The sequence below is a fragment of the Hipposideros armiger genome, unplaced genomic scaffold (genome assembly GCF_001890085.2).
Source record: "Hipposideros armiger isolate ML-2016 unplaced genomic scaffold, ASM189008v1 scaffold_7, whole genome shotgun sequence".
Lineage (NCBI taxonomy): Eukaryota > Metazoa > Chordata > Mammalia > Chiroptera > Hipposideridae > Hipposideros > Hipposideros armiger.
In genome coordinates, this window is record NW_017731357.1 from 5,348,912 (window position 1) to 5,365,558 (window position 16,647).

Here is a 16,647-nt window from a genome sequence, read left to right on the forward strand (position 1 = left end):
TATCTGTTTTACTAGGATCACAGGCACATTTCATCACATACTTTGTAACTAAATATTTGACTCTTGAACACTTTAATTCTTCCCCAGCAAGGATCTTCTTCAGTATCTTTGAAGTAAGTAGTAAGATGGTTTGTTGCTAATGAACTTCAGTGTTCCCTGCAGCTCTACAAATCCATTCATTATTTGGCCCATGTCTGCAGTCTAGTTGCAAAAGTTACAATCTTTCTCAACAAATATACATTCTGGTCCTTAGATTTGGTTTTCTCTATGCTAGAAACTTAGTGGGACACTAACCCAGTGACAGGAATGTTACAGGTTCTCTGCCAGCTGATCCATTTTAAATGTTGATCTTGCTAAAAGCTGCGTATAAACTATGAGCAAAACAAAGGCTTCTATTTGGGGACTAGAAATCAGAGAAGACAGTGAGATATAATGAAATATGGTAACACATGAAACGATTTAGTGTTTTGAATAAAAAGTCACATATTAACTGATTTCATCATCTTTATGTTTGAAAGCAGAATCTCAGTAGAGTTGAATTTAATGTTACCACTAACTTTATTCTGCTTTGTTTAAAACACCCCTTCTCAAATATAGAATGTGCACTCCTAATGGAACTGTGCTCATACTCCTTGACAGAAAGATAAAGAATGTCTGTAGCTGCGTGTGGTCATACCTGACCCAGCGCCAGAGACTGGCGGAGAACAGGCCTGCCTGTGAATGAGACAGTGTGAAACAGCCTGTTCCCCTTGCAGCTGTTCACATTTCCTCATTTTGCCTTTTTTAAAATAAAAAGTGCTGAGGCTGGGTAACTATAATTTCATTAGAAAGAAAATAAACAGTAATCGACTCATTCTTGTTTTCTTTCTGGGGGTAATTTATTAACGTTCTTCCCTCCCTCCCTCTGCCTCACCCTCCACATCTCAGCTTTACAAATACACATGATACCTTCAAATTTCAGGAAGGCAAATAGCAGAGGAAATACATTTTGTCATTTTCATCAACCTTGAATTTAAGCTTGAGCAGCCAAATGCAGCTCTCAGGCCAAATCCAGCCAGCCACCTGTTCTTGTAAGTAAAGTTTTATTGTAACCCCGCCATGCCTCTTCATTTATGATGTTAATGGCTGCCTTCTCATACACAGCAGGGTCGAGTGGTTGTGACAGTTTGAATGGCCTTCAAAGCCTGAAATATTTACCATCTGGCCCAGAAAGGATTAGGATTCTAACGTTATTTAACAGGGCAAGGTTTATAGTTGATTGGCAGATATCCTTCAAGTCATATTTAGTGTATTTTTTTCCTACAGCCTATAAATGGCATTTCCTACAGTTCTTTCCCCAAATATTTGCTGACGATATCTCCCTGACACAATCTGGTATGAAAGAAAGGACAGCTCACCAGGCAGCCTCCATCTAGTCCTGCTGCTCTGGCTGCAGGAGCCTGAGCTTGTCACTTTGCCTCGCTGGACCTCAGCTTCCCCCTTCTTAAAATGGAGGAGTTGAATCATGTTAATATCTAAGATCTCTTGATATTTTTTGAAGTAAGTCATACTTGAAACATACAAAAAAAAAAGAAAGAAATTAACTGTGGTCAAGATACATTTTCTTGGGCCGGCCGAGTGGCGCGATGGTTAAGAACTCGCTTGGGATGCCAGAGGGCCCCGGTTCGGATCCCACATATGAGGGCCAATGACACTGCCCTCCACAGCTAAGATGCTGAACAACAGCTCAACCTGGAGCTGGGCTGCCATGAGTCGCCGGCGACGGCGTGGGCTGCAGCCCCTGTGGCAGTGGGTTGCCATGGGCTACCGTGTGTAGCCAGCAGCCACCGTGTGTGGCCAGCAGCCAGCGTGAGCGGCCAGCAGCCGCAGTGAGCGGCCGCCCAGAAGCCGGCGACTGATCTGCCTCGCCAGAGAAGAGCGCATTGATGGTGCCAACTTGGGCCAGTGAAGCAACATCCTCCACAACTAGATTGAAGAACAAAACGACAGCAACTTGTCTGTTCCCCTTTCCCCAATTCCCCAGCACTGTTCCCATCCCCCCAATTCCCCAATAAAAAAATCTTTAAAAAAAAAAAAAAAGATACATTTTCTTAATTTTGCGGGAAATTTTTTAGCTATGCAAGCAGGACTGAAGATAAATGATATTTGGCTACTAAAGAAACAGGCTAAGAAATAAGTATTCCCACTGTTTATTTTTATGTTACTCTGAATTTTTTAAAACTATGTCTATTTATAGTTCCTGTGCACCAGCACAAATACTCATTTATTTTTTGAAGAAACATGTATTAAACAGCTACTGTGTACTCAGCCCCATGCTAAGTGCTGTTACAGAATGTCAAAAAATTCAAGAGTCTGTTTGTGGAAAAAAGAAAGAAGCGCTTAAACAGCATGTTCTATAATCTTGTCCCTCACACAGCCATTGCCCCTTGTCTGTTAATGCCCTTGGTGTGGCAGGCATCCAGATGTTGGCTCTGTCTTGGGTTGCTTCTGCCCCCAGCTGTTACCACACAGCTACTTAACTTCTGGGTCCGCTTGCTCTGTACAGACAGCCTTCTTGGGCAGTTTCCATCAAGATGGCTCCAGCCAGATTACTTTCGGAGACAGTGACTTGACTTGGTGGGAAACACACATTCTTGCCCCAGCATACAATACCAGTGTGGGCTGCCCTCACCCTGCCATCAAGGGCTGCCCCAAGCGGCCTCCAGCCAGGAAAGAGGCAACAGTCCCTTTTCACTTGGAACCCTAAACACCACAATTCAAGGTGCCCCAAGGACTCTCACACACACAGCTCCTTCCTGCTGCACCAAGATGGGCCTTGTAAGTTGCTGCAACTCAGCAAGCATCCCTCCAAAGAGTGAGATAGTGAGCCCTCCTTGCTGGCACCTCCAGTTTCCGTGAGCAATGCTTTTGGAGTGTCCACCATCCTTCACTTGCACGAGAAAGGGGGCAGCTCCCTCTCCTTTCTTCCCTATCAGGAGGGGAAAGGGAAAATCAAATACTTGCTCTCCTCATCCTGTGATTCCTACCGATTCCAGGCTTCAGCCTCTGTAAGCAGAATGGGGTGCTGGGATAAGTGCGGAAGGAGCATTTTGGCCACCTTTCAGGAAGCCCTAGAGCAGCGGTTCTCAACCTTCCTAATGCCGCAACCCCTTAATACAGTTCCTCATGTTGTGGTGACCCCCAACCATAAAATTATTTTCGTTGCTACTCAATAACTGTCATTTTGCTACTGTTATGAATCATCATGTAAATATCTTCTTGTTTTCTGATGGTCTTAGGCGACCCCTGTGAAAGGGTCATTCGACCCCCAAAGGGGTTGCAACCCACAGGTTGAGAACCGCTGCCCTAGAGCAATGATCTGGCAGTTTCCTAGCTGACTTGGTGCCAGTTACTTCCTACTGGCCTAGGCTCTAGGCTTTAGCTGAAAGTCCAAAACAGGCAAAGTCCCAAATCACATTATTCTGTATATTCTTTTTTTTTAAGATTTTATTGGGGAATTGGGAAAGGGGAACAGCCAAGTTGTTGTCCCTCAATCTTAGTTGTGGAGGGCGCAGCTAGCTCAGCTCCAAGTCCAGTCGCCATCTGGTTGCCTGTCAGCAGCTCGCAGCAGCTCAGCTCAGGCGCAGCTCATTGGCCCATGTGGGAATTGAACTGGTGACCCTTTTGCTCAGAGCTTGCGCTCTTAACCAGCTGAGCCACTCTGCCGGCCCTGTATACTCTTTATACATGATAGACTCGGGGAGCAGGTGAAGTGTGTTAAGAAAGAAACTGAAGCTTTCACTTGTTTTCAAAATCCAAGCACCTATCACTTGCCCGCAGAACTTGACAAAACTCTACCTGGATGTGAGCTTTGACCCCTGAATTTCACCTAGTAGGCAGCATACAATATGAAGATGACCCATAAGAATGAGAAATTTAAAAGCTGCATATTGGGCTGGCCGAGTGGCACATTGGTTAGGAGTTGGCTTGGGAGCACCAGCTCTGAGCAGCAGGGCCCCGGTTCGGATCCCACATGAGGGCCAGTGACACTACCCTCTACAGCTAAGATGGTGAACAACAGCTTGACCTGGAGCTGGGCTGACGTGAGTCGCCAGCGACAGCGTAGGCTGCAGTGGGGCTCCCATGAGCTACCGTGAGCGGCTGGCAGCTGCCGTGAGCCGCCGTGAGCAGCCGTCCAATGGCTGGCAACCGACTGCCTCACCCGAGAAGAGCGCAATGATAATACCAACATGGGCCAGTGAAGCGACGTCCTCCACAACTAGACTGAAGAACCAAAGGACAGCAACTTGTCTTTTCTCCTCCCCAATTTTCCAAAAAAAAAATCTTTAAAAAAAAAAAAAAGGTGTCAGGCCCACCTTGCCTGCACCCGCCGGGAGCCAGCAGTTCTCTACTCTACCCACATCCAGTGAGATGCGCTGTGCACCGACGGAGCGGACATGGGCAGAGCGATGGTAGCCAGACTAGGACTGGGGCTGCTGCTTCTGGCGCTGCTCCTACCTGCGCAGATTTATTCAAATCAAACAGCTGCTGTATCAACTCCAAGTAACCCCACCCACAATACCTCCAGTACCAGGAGTCCAGTGAATACCACCACCAAAGCAAGTGGCGCTGCTCTGCAGTCAACAGCCAGCCTCTTCATGATCTTGTTCTCCCTCCTACATCTCTACTGTTAAGAGACTCAGACCAAGAAATATCTGTACTTCCCCATCTTCTAAACCTAACCCAAAGAGCGTCTAGACATCTAGTGTGATAAGGAAAAACAGGTCTTCATTGAATCTGCTAATTCCACACCTTGTTTTATTGACACAGAAAATGTTGAGAACCTCAGGTTTCATTGGTTTGAAGAGCATGGGCAGGGCTGACTAGATGATGGCCAATATTAAATCTGCTGGAGTTTCATGTACAAGATGAAGAGAGACGCATCCAGAATTAGTTCAGAGATAATTTCCTTAAATGTGGCTTAAGAAGTATGGACACATAAAAAGTACCCTGAAAATGAATAGATTTTTATCTTATAGGATGGGATTTGGAACAGATTCAGTTTTCATTTGGTGCATTAAAGCTATATGACCATAAAACAGTTAGGTAATGCAAAAAGCTTCCATGGTTCTATTTCTATGTACATTAGAAGGAACTTCCAGGTGTTCCGGTAAATCCTCAGTGTATTGTGTCACAGTACTAATGTGATGCCAGTGTAACTCTGGATCGAGTGATTGTTAAGCTATCACTGTTTTCTTGGGAACTCAACTGTTTCCTTTGAGGCTTTGGATTGGACGTTGCGTTTGACTTTTTATATAGTAATTGACATGTGCCAGAGCAATGATGGATTGGAATCTACCCCAAATCCAAGCATAATGAATAAATTTTGCATATATACTTATCTATTATTCCTATTAAAGAGCGCCGGATTCATTTAGCTAAACTAATTCCAAAGAGTAGAAATACACTGACCTCAACTAATTTCAAAATGCATTTTATTTCTGCATACATTGAATACTTTTTACAATTTAAAAAATAGTATGTTTTGAAGGTAAAATTGACAAATCTTGAAAAGACAAATATGTGAAGGAGCCAAAACTGTCAGTAAGGTATTTGGGATTGAAGACTGGAAGCTTACTTAAATTCAGAAAAACGTTTGTACTCTTCCTGTATATACTTTTTTTAAAAAAACTATGAATCAAAATAGCAACATTTGAACACTTTCTGTTATCATTCAATATTTTTAGATAGAACCTGATCCTAAGCCTAATGTGGACTTGATTCTGGAAAGTAAATCTTTTCACAACTGCCTTGATGCACAGAAACCTTTTTAAAAATAGACACTCCCTCAAGTCTTTTGTTCGCATGGTCACACACTGATGCTTAGATGTTCCAGTATCTGATACGGCCACAGTAGTCTTGATAATCAAAGTCATTTTTTTCCATCTTTAGAAACCACAGGAACACCATATCCAACAGATCTCAAGCTACTGTGTGTGTGAATGAACATTCCTTTTGTTTCATACCCGAATGCTGTACATCTATTTTGGATTGTATATTGTGTTTGTGTATTTATGCTTTGATTCATAATAACTTTCCATGTTATGGAATTGATTTGCATTGAACACAAACTGTAAATAAAAAGTGTCTGAAAGAGAGAGAAAAAAAGGTGGCAGGATGGCTCAGCTTAAAAAAAGAAAAGCTGCATATTTCTGACTCCTGTTTTAAAACACTTGAAGTTACATGAAGTTCAAACTTTCATCTATTGATGACTTTTTCTTTTTAGCTGAGCCATCCTGCCACCTGTTGGCAGCTCAGCAGCAGCTCCGCTCAGGCCGGACTCGAACCACTGTTGCTCAGAGTTCAAACCCTTGAGCGAGCTCTTAACCAACTGAGCCACTCAGCCAGCCCCATTGATGACTTTTTATTTACCTGCTTTGCCACGCTTCTCAAACACTTTGCATTATGGATATCCCTAAAATATTTTGAGTCCCTAAGGCAAAAATACAGTCATAGAAATTGAGGGGGAAATGAAAGTTGGCAATTTATGCATACACATAACTTGGTGCTGCTCACTGAGATCCTCTCCAGCTGATATTTCTGGAGGCCAAACTACTCTCCGGTCCCCAAAGGGACCAAGCTGCCACATGTTTCTGGGCCTTTGGTTATACATGTCTTTGGAATTTGTGAGTTCTCTGAGGACTAGAATTCTCATCTTTTTCATCTTCATAACTCTAGTAAATAGAACCCGAATGCCTAGTGCATAGTTGGACCTCAATAAATATTCGATGGATGGATGGATGGATGGATGGATGGATGGATGGATGGATGGATGGATGGATGGGTGGATCAACAAGGGGTCCCTCCTTCCCACTGATAGTGACCTGAGCCCCTTCCCTGCCCCTTCCTGCCTTGGTTCTAATTTCCCTTTTTGGTTAATGAGTGGACAGTGGAGATTCACCATCTATTCTTAGCCACATGGAAACTACCTACTTAACCCAGTGCCTGCCTTAGAGCTCCAGTCTTGTGCTCTCCTTGGAGCTGGTGGGGGGGCAGAGGCCAGTGTCCCCAACTCTAGCAGAAGGGCTTTTTTTAATTCTTTCCTGCTGTATCTGCCTTTAATATTAAGCATCCCACCTCCCCCTCAACCCACCACTAGCTCAGTTGAATTTTGCGTGAATTTGTGATGAACTGGATGGGGCCAGACCAAAAGAGCAGAGGAAACCTTGGTCTGAGCACCTTCCATGGAGCAGGGCCCTGAAAGTATCTGCAACCTGTGACATTGTTATAAGGCTAGAATGGTGGTTCTCACTTTACTGCTCTATGTCTCGGTTCTCTCATCTGTAAAGTGGGGAAGTAGAGGTGTCAACCTGATAGGTTTGTTTGAGGTTAAATGAAGAATATATGTTAAGAACTTTAACTAGTACCTAGCATCTAATAAGTGCTCGATAAAAGCAATTGTCATTGTTATTATTAGTACTACTACCCTTACTCTCAGAATTTAACACTGGGTGTAAAGATTTACAGATACCTGAAGAGTTTATTAAAGCACAGATTTCTGGACCCCCTTTTCAAATTCTGATTCAGTAAGTCTGAAGTGAGACCAAGGAATCTGTATGTTTAATCACCGTTGCAGCTGATTATGCTATGAGTCCTCAAGAAACCACACTGACATAAGACCTAGGGAACCATATTTGGCATAGTAAGACCAAGGCAAAAATAAAAAGTCTCCAGTGACAGAGAGAGAGCAATTCTGGGAGCTGTGGAATTTTTGTTGCTTTGTGAGTAAAAAACGAATGTGCATTTATTAAATGTGTAAATAGAAACTAATCCTGATCATAGTGGAAGTTTTTGAAAAAAATGCTAATAATAGCCCCTGGTGAAGAAAAAGGCAAAACTTTTTGTAATGACATTAGGTATTATAAAGTGATAGTGCCGTCAGCATGTAAAGCCTTGAATTAAATTTGCTTTTTTTCAAACAGTAGCATTCAAAAGTTTTAAAAATATTTTTATTCATGTAATTTTTTAATTTTGTTTAATTATCAGTATTATGACATGTCAGGTGATGAGTGTCTACTTTTTACATGTGTATTTTAAATGTTTTTTATTTAATTTATGGTGTTTTACTTGGGGGGAGTCTTCTGTTTTTTATTGTATATGTACAGTATTTCACTCATCTCTATAGATTAATCTAGGAACCTAACTCTATGTATATTATTTCTATGGGAAAATATATTTCCTAGTTCCTAAATCCAAAATTTATAACCTTTAGTGATAGAAACCATTCAGAGGATGGAGACATCCCACATTTCTACAGAGATTTGGGCAAACTTTGGTGAAACAGACACACATCACTAGTTCTCTAAATGTTAATATAATATTTTAAATAGAGCAGCATTTTACTAACCTACTTATACCATACAGGTTTCTGTTTTAGTAGTGCTTTCTTAATGCCATCGTTTAAAAATGGTCACTGCTCTATCCTCACATTCTTCTCATTAGGCATTTTTAAAAATAAATTTATTTGTCATTAGGCATTTAGTTGTTTGTCGTTAGGCATTTTTATGTATGGTGTAGCCCAAATATCTACAAATCATAAACCTTTGTCTTGCATCAGTATAAACAAATCTAACATAACTGAAGAATGCTTACAGTCAATATTGGACCTCTCAACCAGCATGGTTGCGCATAGTAGGGGAGAAAAAAGACAAAACCAAAACCAACTCCCCAAAAATCCCCACCTGTTCTAGAGAAGTTAGGAAATAGAAGTGGCAGACTAGCCAAGATCATTTTTAACTTGTCACCTTTCAAAGCAGATTGTTGAATGAGACATTTCATCTGAGGTAGAAATTAGCATTTTAATTGCATTTCTACACTATAGAGATTTTTCTCTAATGAATTAATTTTTTTTGGAAAGTTAAATGCTGGATCATTTAGATGTGTGGGGTTTTTAAAATAGATTTAGATTCTTTCACTGTCTTCTCATACTCTGAATTTCAAATTTAAAAGGAAAAAAGTTTATAACCATGATTTCCTGTTGAATAATGCCAGCACTGATACTGTTAATAACCAGCCCTAGTAAAATAGGCATAAACCTTTTGTGAGAACAGTCCTTCCTGAAAGGAGTTGGGTTTGCCCTTTCCCAAGATTTAGATTTCTGTGAAAATTCTTTTAGACGTGTCTTGGCCAGAAAGAGTTCTTTAATTTTACTCTCTATTCATCTTATAAAATGTTGCTCATATCAGTGGAAAAAATACCGTGATTATTGAAATATTGATGAATTTCAAATAACAAGGAAATTGCTACATTGACAGAATTTTGGACCATCTATTTCAATATGATTTTTAAGAAAGATAAGCATCTGACTTGTATTCTGACAAGTTTCCTTGCATGAATGAGAGATGATTAAAAAGACGATCCCACTGAAATCACCAGCCTTCTTTTTTAAGAGGAAAATATTGTTTGGTGAAATAACGAATATGAAGCTCTGGATTGTAGCAAAGAATGATGCATGTTGATCAGATTTTCTCCTTTGCTTTTAGCTGTATGACAAAATTAACACAAAGTCTTCACCACAAATCAGGAATCCTCCGAGTGATGCAGTACAGAGAGCCAAAGAGGTAAGTGATATATTTTGTAAATGTATCAGGGTATCACATTTGCTACCTTTATTGTGAAAACATTTCTCCTGCACAGGAAGAGGCAGTTTCCTTGGAGTCACAGTTGGACCATTATACTCAGATTTAGTATTTCTAAGGTGATCACTGAGTATTTACATACAGGAAAGAAAAAAAATCTCAGCAGCAACGTTGCCTAGATTTCTGGTTCTGGTTCTGCTGTATAAACTGGAACACGTTAACATATCAATTTTGCTTCTCTTTTTTTTTTTAAAGTTATTTTACCACACTTGGTGGAAATAGACATGCTCTGAAAATTTGAGTTGCTTTTTAAGGTGGTAATGTTTGAAAGTTAATTAAATATCTGCATCACCGAAGTTCAGAGATAAGTCATTTTTATAAATTGTCACTTAGTGTACATCTGCCATAGACTTTTTAAAATGTTTTTAATATAGACACATGACATGGCAGAAAGTTTGGAAAATAAAAATTCATTTATAATCCCATCACCCCAACACAGCAATTTTCATTTGTATATCCTTTTCCCGTCACTACCATTTGTTATAAATTTTCATATAGTTTCAATCAAAATGTATCTTTTGTTTACCTAACATTATGTAATGATCATTTATCCATGTGTCTACTTGGTCTCTGTATATATAAATTCTAACAACAGCATAATTTTTCTTTGCTATTACTAAATTATAATGAATTAGCAATTCCTCCATTGTTAGACACCTAGGGATTTTTTTTCCACTTTTTGATGTTATAAAAGTCTTTGTGCAAATATTTACTTTTGGAAAAAAATGTTTCTTATAAAGTGAGATTACTAAGTGAAAGAATATGAAAGACATAATTCCCTCCCTATCAGATTTTAAACACAAGACCATACTGGAAAATATCGTATATTCACTGAGAAACAAGACCAGGGACATGGGGGGCTGCTAGGCCTGACCATGTGGTCAGGACATCAGCCTGGAGAAGTTCTAACTTGGGAGACCACACGTCAGTATTTAAAATCATAGACTGTGAGAGTAGCAGGGGATCAGAGAGAGTATATGGTTTCATCCTTTCATTTCACTGGTAGAAAAACTCAGAGCATAAAATACACCAAGAAGAATTGGCTTATCATCATTAAACCATATAAATTACCAGCATAGCCAGTCACTTGGTAAAGGTGCATTTAGATAAGAAAGAAACCCTGTAGTTTCTGTCTGTCTGTTCATTCTTCCTTGAGGAGGTGATTGGATAGCACAGTAAGTATGCTGCTGAAAGCTAAGCCTTAGGCTAAGTGATTTCATAATATCCCTTCCTACCCCAATATTAAGATTCTCCAACTTGAGGTGAGAGGTTCCTACTGGATGGATGACTTTTGTGCCCCTGACATCCAGCCCTGCTGAAGCAATCTTTGATTGGCTCAATTTTTGGAATTGAGTGCAATGTGTATAAACACCGCTCTGTGAGTCCAACCGTCTGCAGTTAAGAATCATAACAGTGTGTTTACTCTGAAAGAGAACAGAGGCTTTCCCCAGGGCCAGTATCACATAATCAGATTTTAAATGGGTAAAGCCATCCTGGTGTTGAGGAATAACTTTTGAAGAACAATTTCATTTGAAAACAACTATTTTACCTGTACAAAGAAAATGTTAACATCTATAATTAGTGAAGTAAATTTGAGTGGAAAGAGAAAAGTTTGGGTTTTTGGTTTCTTCATTTATTCTCTTGGATTCCCTGGCAATTAATCCTAGGAACCACTGGCATAGGTGTGCTTCTCTCTATGTGAGGAGATGAGTATGGAGGGTAACATTGATTCTGCCAGGCTGCAAGGAAAATTGCTTAAGTGTTTTTCTTCTTTAAATTGTTTTTATTTGAGCCTATGTCATTTTAATCATTCTAAAAGGAATTGACATTTTTGTTAATATAAAAGAAAGCTGTTATTAACTTTTATTACAGATTCATTTTGGTGGTGAGTTTGGAAGAAAGGTTTGCAGAGATATTTTCCCGTTAACTGAATTAAGTTACTTACACCTGTAATAACTATGTGTTGTGGACTTGTTGTTTTGTTTTGTATTTTTCAATAACCCTTTGGGTTATAGTTGGATAATATAGGCAGAGACTATTATAGCAATTTGCTGCATTTTTGTTGCTATCAATATAGTTCTCTTATGTTAATAACCTTTGAATAAAATAAATGAATTTTTCCAAAATAATTACTTTGCCTGCCATTAAAAACTCATTCATAGCTTTTAATCTAAAAGAATTCTGTATTTTTAAATCTTATATCCTGTTTGCACTATTATATATCTTGCTTATTTTTTATGTTTTAGGTATTGGAAGAAATTTCATGTTACCCTGAGAATAATGATGCAAAGGAACTAAAGCGTATTTTAACACAACCTCATTTCATGGTAAGTAACAATTAAACTTCCCTAGAACTAAAACCTTACTTTGAGAAGAAGTTTGTAATATTTTTGAAAAATTTTATTATAGTTGGCATACAATATTATATTAGTTTCAGGTGTACAACATAGTGATTCAATATTTATATACCTTGCAACGCGATCACCACGATAAGCTAGTAACCATCTGTCACTGGGCAAAGTTATTACAATATTATTGGCATATTCCCTGTGCTGTATTTTACACCCCATGGATTTGTTTTATAATTGGAAGTTTGTGCTGCTTATTCCCCTTCAGCTTTAAAAAAAGCTTGTAATGTTCGTCATAAAACAGCCATCCTCATCAAATGCATCTTTATACATTTAATATCAGACTGTTAAGATTACAGTACCAACTAATACCAAATACAGTAAGATTCATTTGTTTACTTTGTGTCACAGTTGTAAAGATGCTATTTTTGAGGTGTCTCTTCAAAGACTGTGTCATCATCAGGCAAGGGATTTGCTTCCTGATAGGATGGTCCCTAAGTCACTGGAACTGTTTGTGTTACTTAAACCACAGGAGCTCAAGTTGGAGACAGTTTTCACTAATAAAGAATTCTCTGAATCTAGGTGATATATTGAAAGAGTTATAGCTCCTGACAATGCAAAACTCCTGTTTTTCTTCATTCATTTCTACTATATGGAAAATAAGGATAGCACCTGTATTTGGCCAATTATTATAAAGCTAAATGGTAATGGTAAGTGGTTAAACAGAACTCAACACAGATGAGATACCTTTCTGTAGAAGAAGGTCCACAGTTGTCTACTTAACTTCAATTCAAAGGCACAATTGCAGATGGAAATTCATGTTGAATGTAACCTTTTTAAAACATTAGCCACATCAGTATATGTGGAATATATGTGGAGAGTGAAAAATCCAGGTGACTGCCCTTTGGGAGAAATTCTGACTTAAATCTATGTTCTTATTACTACTATTGAGGTGATATTTTTAAAATAACAGTAACAGTATAATAGGTGTAGCATATCAGTTACTGTGAATTTTGACGTACATGATACTTTATGATACAATGTTTTTAAAACTTTTACCCAGTTATTGAAGTAGAATTTTTTCTCCAAGTGAGCACCTAGAAAAAAGCAGTTACTGTATTCACCCTAACTCTCCCACCTAAACATGAAAGGCTGAACTCAAGTATAATCCTTGAGAATATTTGACTTGATTCCATCTGATAGCTGCACTCTCCAGTTACAGGAAGCCAGGTTCAGTCTACACCTGTTTGTATTCACCTGTGTCACATTCTAATACATGCCGGCCTGCTGGAGCAGACCCCTTCCCCAGTAAATGAGCACATCTCACCTCAGCTTTCTTATTCTCATTGAATTTATGATCTCATTTAATTGTTGTTATTATCTGTTTCACAGACCAGGAAAATGAAGAAACTCTATGCCTTAGCAGTATCCTCAAGTTCGAGAAATCACAAATGTCAGGAGTTAATTCCCCCTACTTAATATTATTGTGTTCCCTGATTGTTTCATATGTGTCCCCAGATTATAACTAATTCCCCTTTAGCCATCATGTCTTATAGAGTGTAGCAGTGGTGAAAGCTGGATTCAGATGGACCTGGGATTGAACTCCACCTTGCCACTCCTAGTTCTGTGAACTCTGACTCTCTGAGCCAACCTCATGGAGTTGGAATAAGAATTAAGTAGATGATACATCTACTGTGCTTAGTGCACTGCCTGACATATGCTTGATGCCGAATAAATGTCAGATGATGAACATAGTTACTCCATGGTGTCTGATCATGTGCAGGGTCCACAGTATGTTCTCAGTAAAATACTGACTAGGTTAGGAACGTGCCCACTAGCAGATAGGTTAGCCCTGCCTCAACTGTTCTGTGCAGTGTGTTTTCCACGGATAGAAATCGGTACATTTTGGACAGACATGTCTATAAATTGCTAAGCAACCCCAGCTCAAGTCAGAGAATGACATATGACCATTTGAGACCAATAGATCTTTCAGATTTGATATAAGCAAAATAAAGAAATTAACATATACCCAAATAAGAGCTGTCTTTAAGGTTAAGATTTTTTTCAAAATCATGAATGCCCTGATAGCCCTATGTCTGACAACTTACCTACCTTTGAAGCCTTGATTTATTTTGCTTTTCTGAAGTCAGAAGTTAATATGTGCATTGTTATTAGTAAACATTTTCAGAAATAATAATTCTTATAATTTCTGAATACCTAGCTAGATGCTTAAAAGACATTTTCATTCATTCGTCAAATATATAAATGCCTACTATGTGCCAGGTACCATGCTGGGCACTGAGGATAGTAAGTAGTGAATAGGACACACAAGGTCCCTGCCCTCGTGGAACTTCCATTCTAGTGGAGGTAGGCTGGGGGTGGAGAGGTGAGCTAGAGACAGACAGTGAGCAGGTAAACTTACAAGATAATTTCATATAATGATAGTAACTATGAACAAAAGAAAGGATAATGGGACAGAGATGACAGTAAAGTGGGAACTACTTTATTTAGATAGTCATGGGAAAACCCCTGTGAGGAAGAAACTGAGACTAATTATATGAAAAAAAAACAACCTTCTGACGGTCCAAGCCTGTGGAAAAGCAAGTGCAAAGGCCCAGACCAGAGGCAGGAAGGAGCTGTGTAGGTTCAAGGTACAGAAGTAAGGCCGTTGTTGCTGGGATATAGTAAACAAGGGAGCAAGTGGTACAAGAAGAGCTAAGAGAGGTTGGCAGAGGCCCTACCATGTAGGCTTTCCAGACCATGGTAAGGAATCTGGGTTTTCTCCTGATTGCAGTGAGATGGCACTGAGTGATTGCAAGCAGGAAATACTATCAGATTTGTGCTTTAGAGATTGCTAGGGCTGGTGTGTAGAGAATGGACTGTAAGGTGGATGAAAGTTAGAAGAAGGAGACCAATTAGGAGGCTGTTGCGAGAGATGGTAAAGGCTTGGAGAAGGATGGGGGTGGTGGGAAATGGGCAGATTGAGATTCTACAGTAGAGATGGTTGAATGCGACAGGACTTGTTGATGATGGGGATGTGAGGTAGTGTGACTAACCCCTTTTACAGTTCAGAGAGGAAACTGTGCCCTAGAAAGGTAAAGAGGCTTGCTTGAGGTCACCCATCTAGTACGTAGCCTCCCTGAAATTTAAAACCCATATCTTGCTGGCTCCAAAGCCCATGCTCTTAAAAGTGGGGTGACTTGTAATGAGGCTCCATTTTCCTGTAAACTTGAGCTCATTGGTCATTCCCAAATAAGCATATGTTTGGATAATGTCCCATGTGGGAAATATAATTCTGAGCTGTATATACTATGTTAAATAAAGTTTGAAATGCTGGGACTTCCTGTCTTATAAGCATTTTTAAATCATGCTTTCAAAATCTTGGTATTTTAAAGAAATATTAATAGCTAAAGGGAAATATTTTAATGCTTACAAGATGTTTTTATTATGTCAAGGTTTGGGAGTTGTTCTTAGCTTATTTACAATTTCACACTTACTTGTTCAATTATCTGGCTTTTTCTTTGCTTTCTGATCACTAAAACATGAGGGTTTAACATTGAATTACCTGACAACTAAAACTACAGTAATTAAAGGAAGAGTAAATAAGTGTAGATTTAAATGATTTTTTAAAGTCTGTACTCATAAAGGTCATGGTAACAAATATTATCACACTAATCCCTTTTTCAGTTATTCCATTTGAAAGATTGATTTTTTAAAAAGAACAAATCCTTTGCTTATTGCAATAGTAAAATATAAAACATTAAGGATAAAGACAAATATTAATGGAATAGAAAGTTAATTTTTTTCTTTAAGAAATCATATCTGGAACAGAAGATTTTAAAAGTAAATTTGTATCCTACTTTCCCCAAAAACAAGATGGTTAAAATCACCTTAGGTTGTCATGAAAATTTCATTAAGTGGTAAATTTTATGATTTGTAATTAAGAAGCTAGAGGGACCACTTTTTGAACCTAAAATTCATATTTTTCCTATTCATTTTAAAGTAGTATGATTTTTTTCACTCTTAGCTGAAGTTGTTACTGTGTTTCCCTGAAAATAAGACCTAGCCAAGAAGAAGCCCCAGCATGATTCCTCCAGGATACGGAGGGCATGCACCCCTCACATGAGGGTTTTATGACCTGTTTCAGAGAGAAGGGTGCTTTTTCCACAAACTCCTTCAACTTAAAATATTCAGTATGCCAAGGTGCCATATAAAATCATGTGAGGGCTTATTTTCTGGCTAGGTCTTATTTTCAGGGAAACAGGGTAGTTGTCTTATCCATATCCTTACTACAGTACAGAAAGTGTTCCTTTCCTATTACATGATTCTTCTTATGTAATGTAAAATAACAGCTATTTCAGCCTAGTAACAATTGCTCAATCATACCTCATAACATATTTGAAAAAAAAATATTCAAACTTTTTTTTTCCCCTTTGGAACCCTGGGTTATTAGCTTTTTTGTTTTTTGTTTTTTGGGGGTTTTTTTATTGTTAGTTTCAGGTGTACAGAACAATGCAATAGTTATCCTTTTCACCCTTCACACAGAAACAACCCCCCTCCCCCATCTACTGCCTTCCCACCCCCGATATCATGCTTGTCTATTACAATTCCATTGACTCCAT

At 39.0% G+C, this 16,647-nt stretch overlaps 1 protein-coding gene across 14 annotated transcripts in view; it reads left to right on the forward strand.

The window, feature by feature from the left end:
• The window catches only part of CASK (calcium/calmodulin dependent serine protein kinase), a 415,968-nt gene that overhangs the window by 343,664 nt on the left and 55,657 nt on the right, over positions 1–16,647 (forward strand). For all 14 annotated transcript variants that reach the window (XM_019649798.1, XM_019649806.1, XM_019649845.1 and 11 more), the window contains 2 exons: positions 9,522–9,599; positions 11,924–12,004. In XM_019649798.1, the coding sequence (XP_019505343.1) occupies positions 9,522–9,599; positions 11,924–12,004 (159 nt within the window). The remainder of the gene's footprint in view (positions 1–9,521; positions 9,600–11,923; positions 12,005–16,647) is intronic.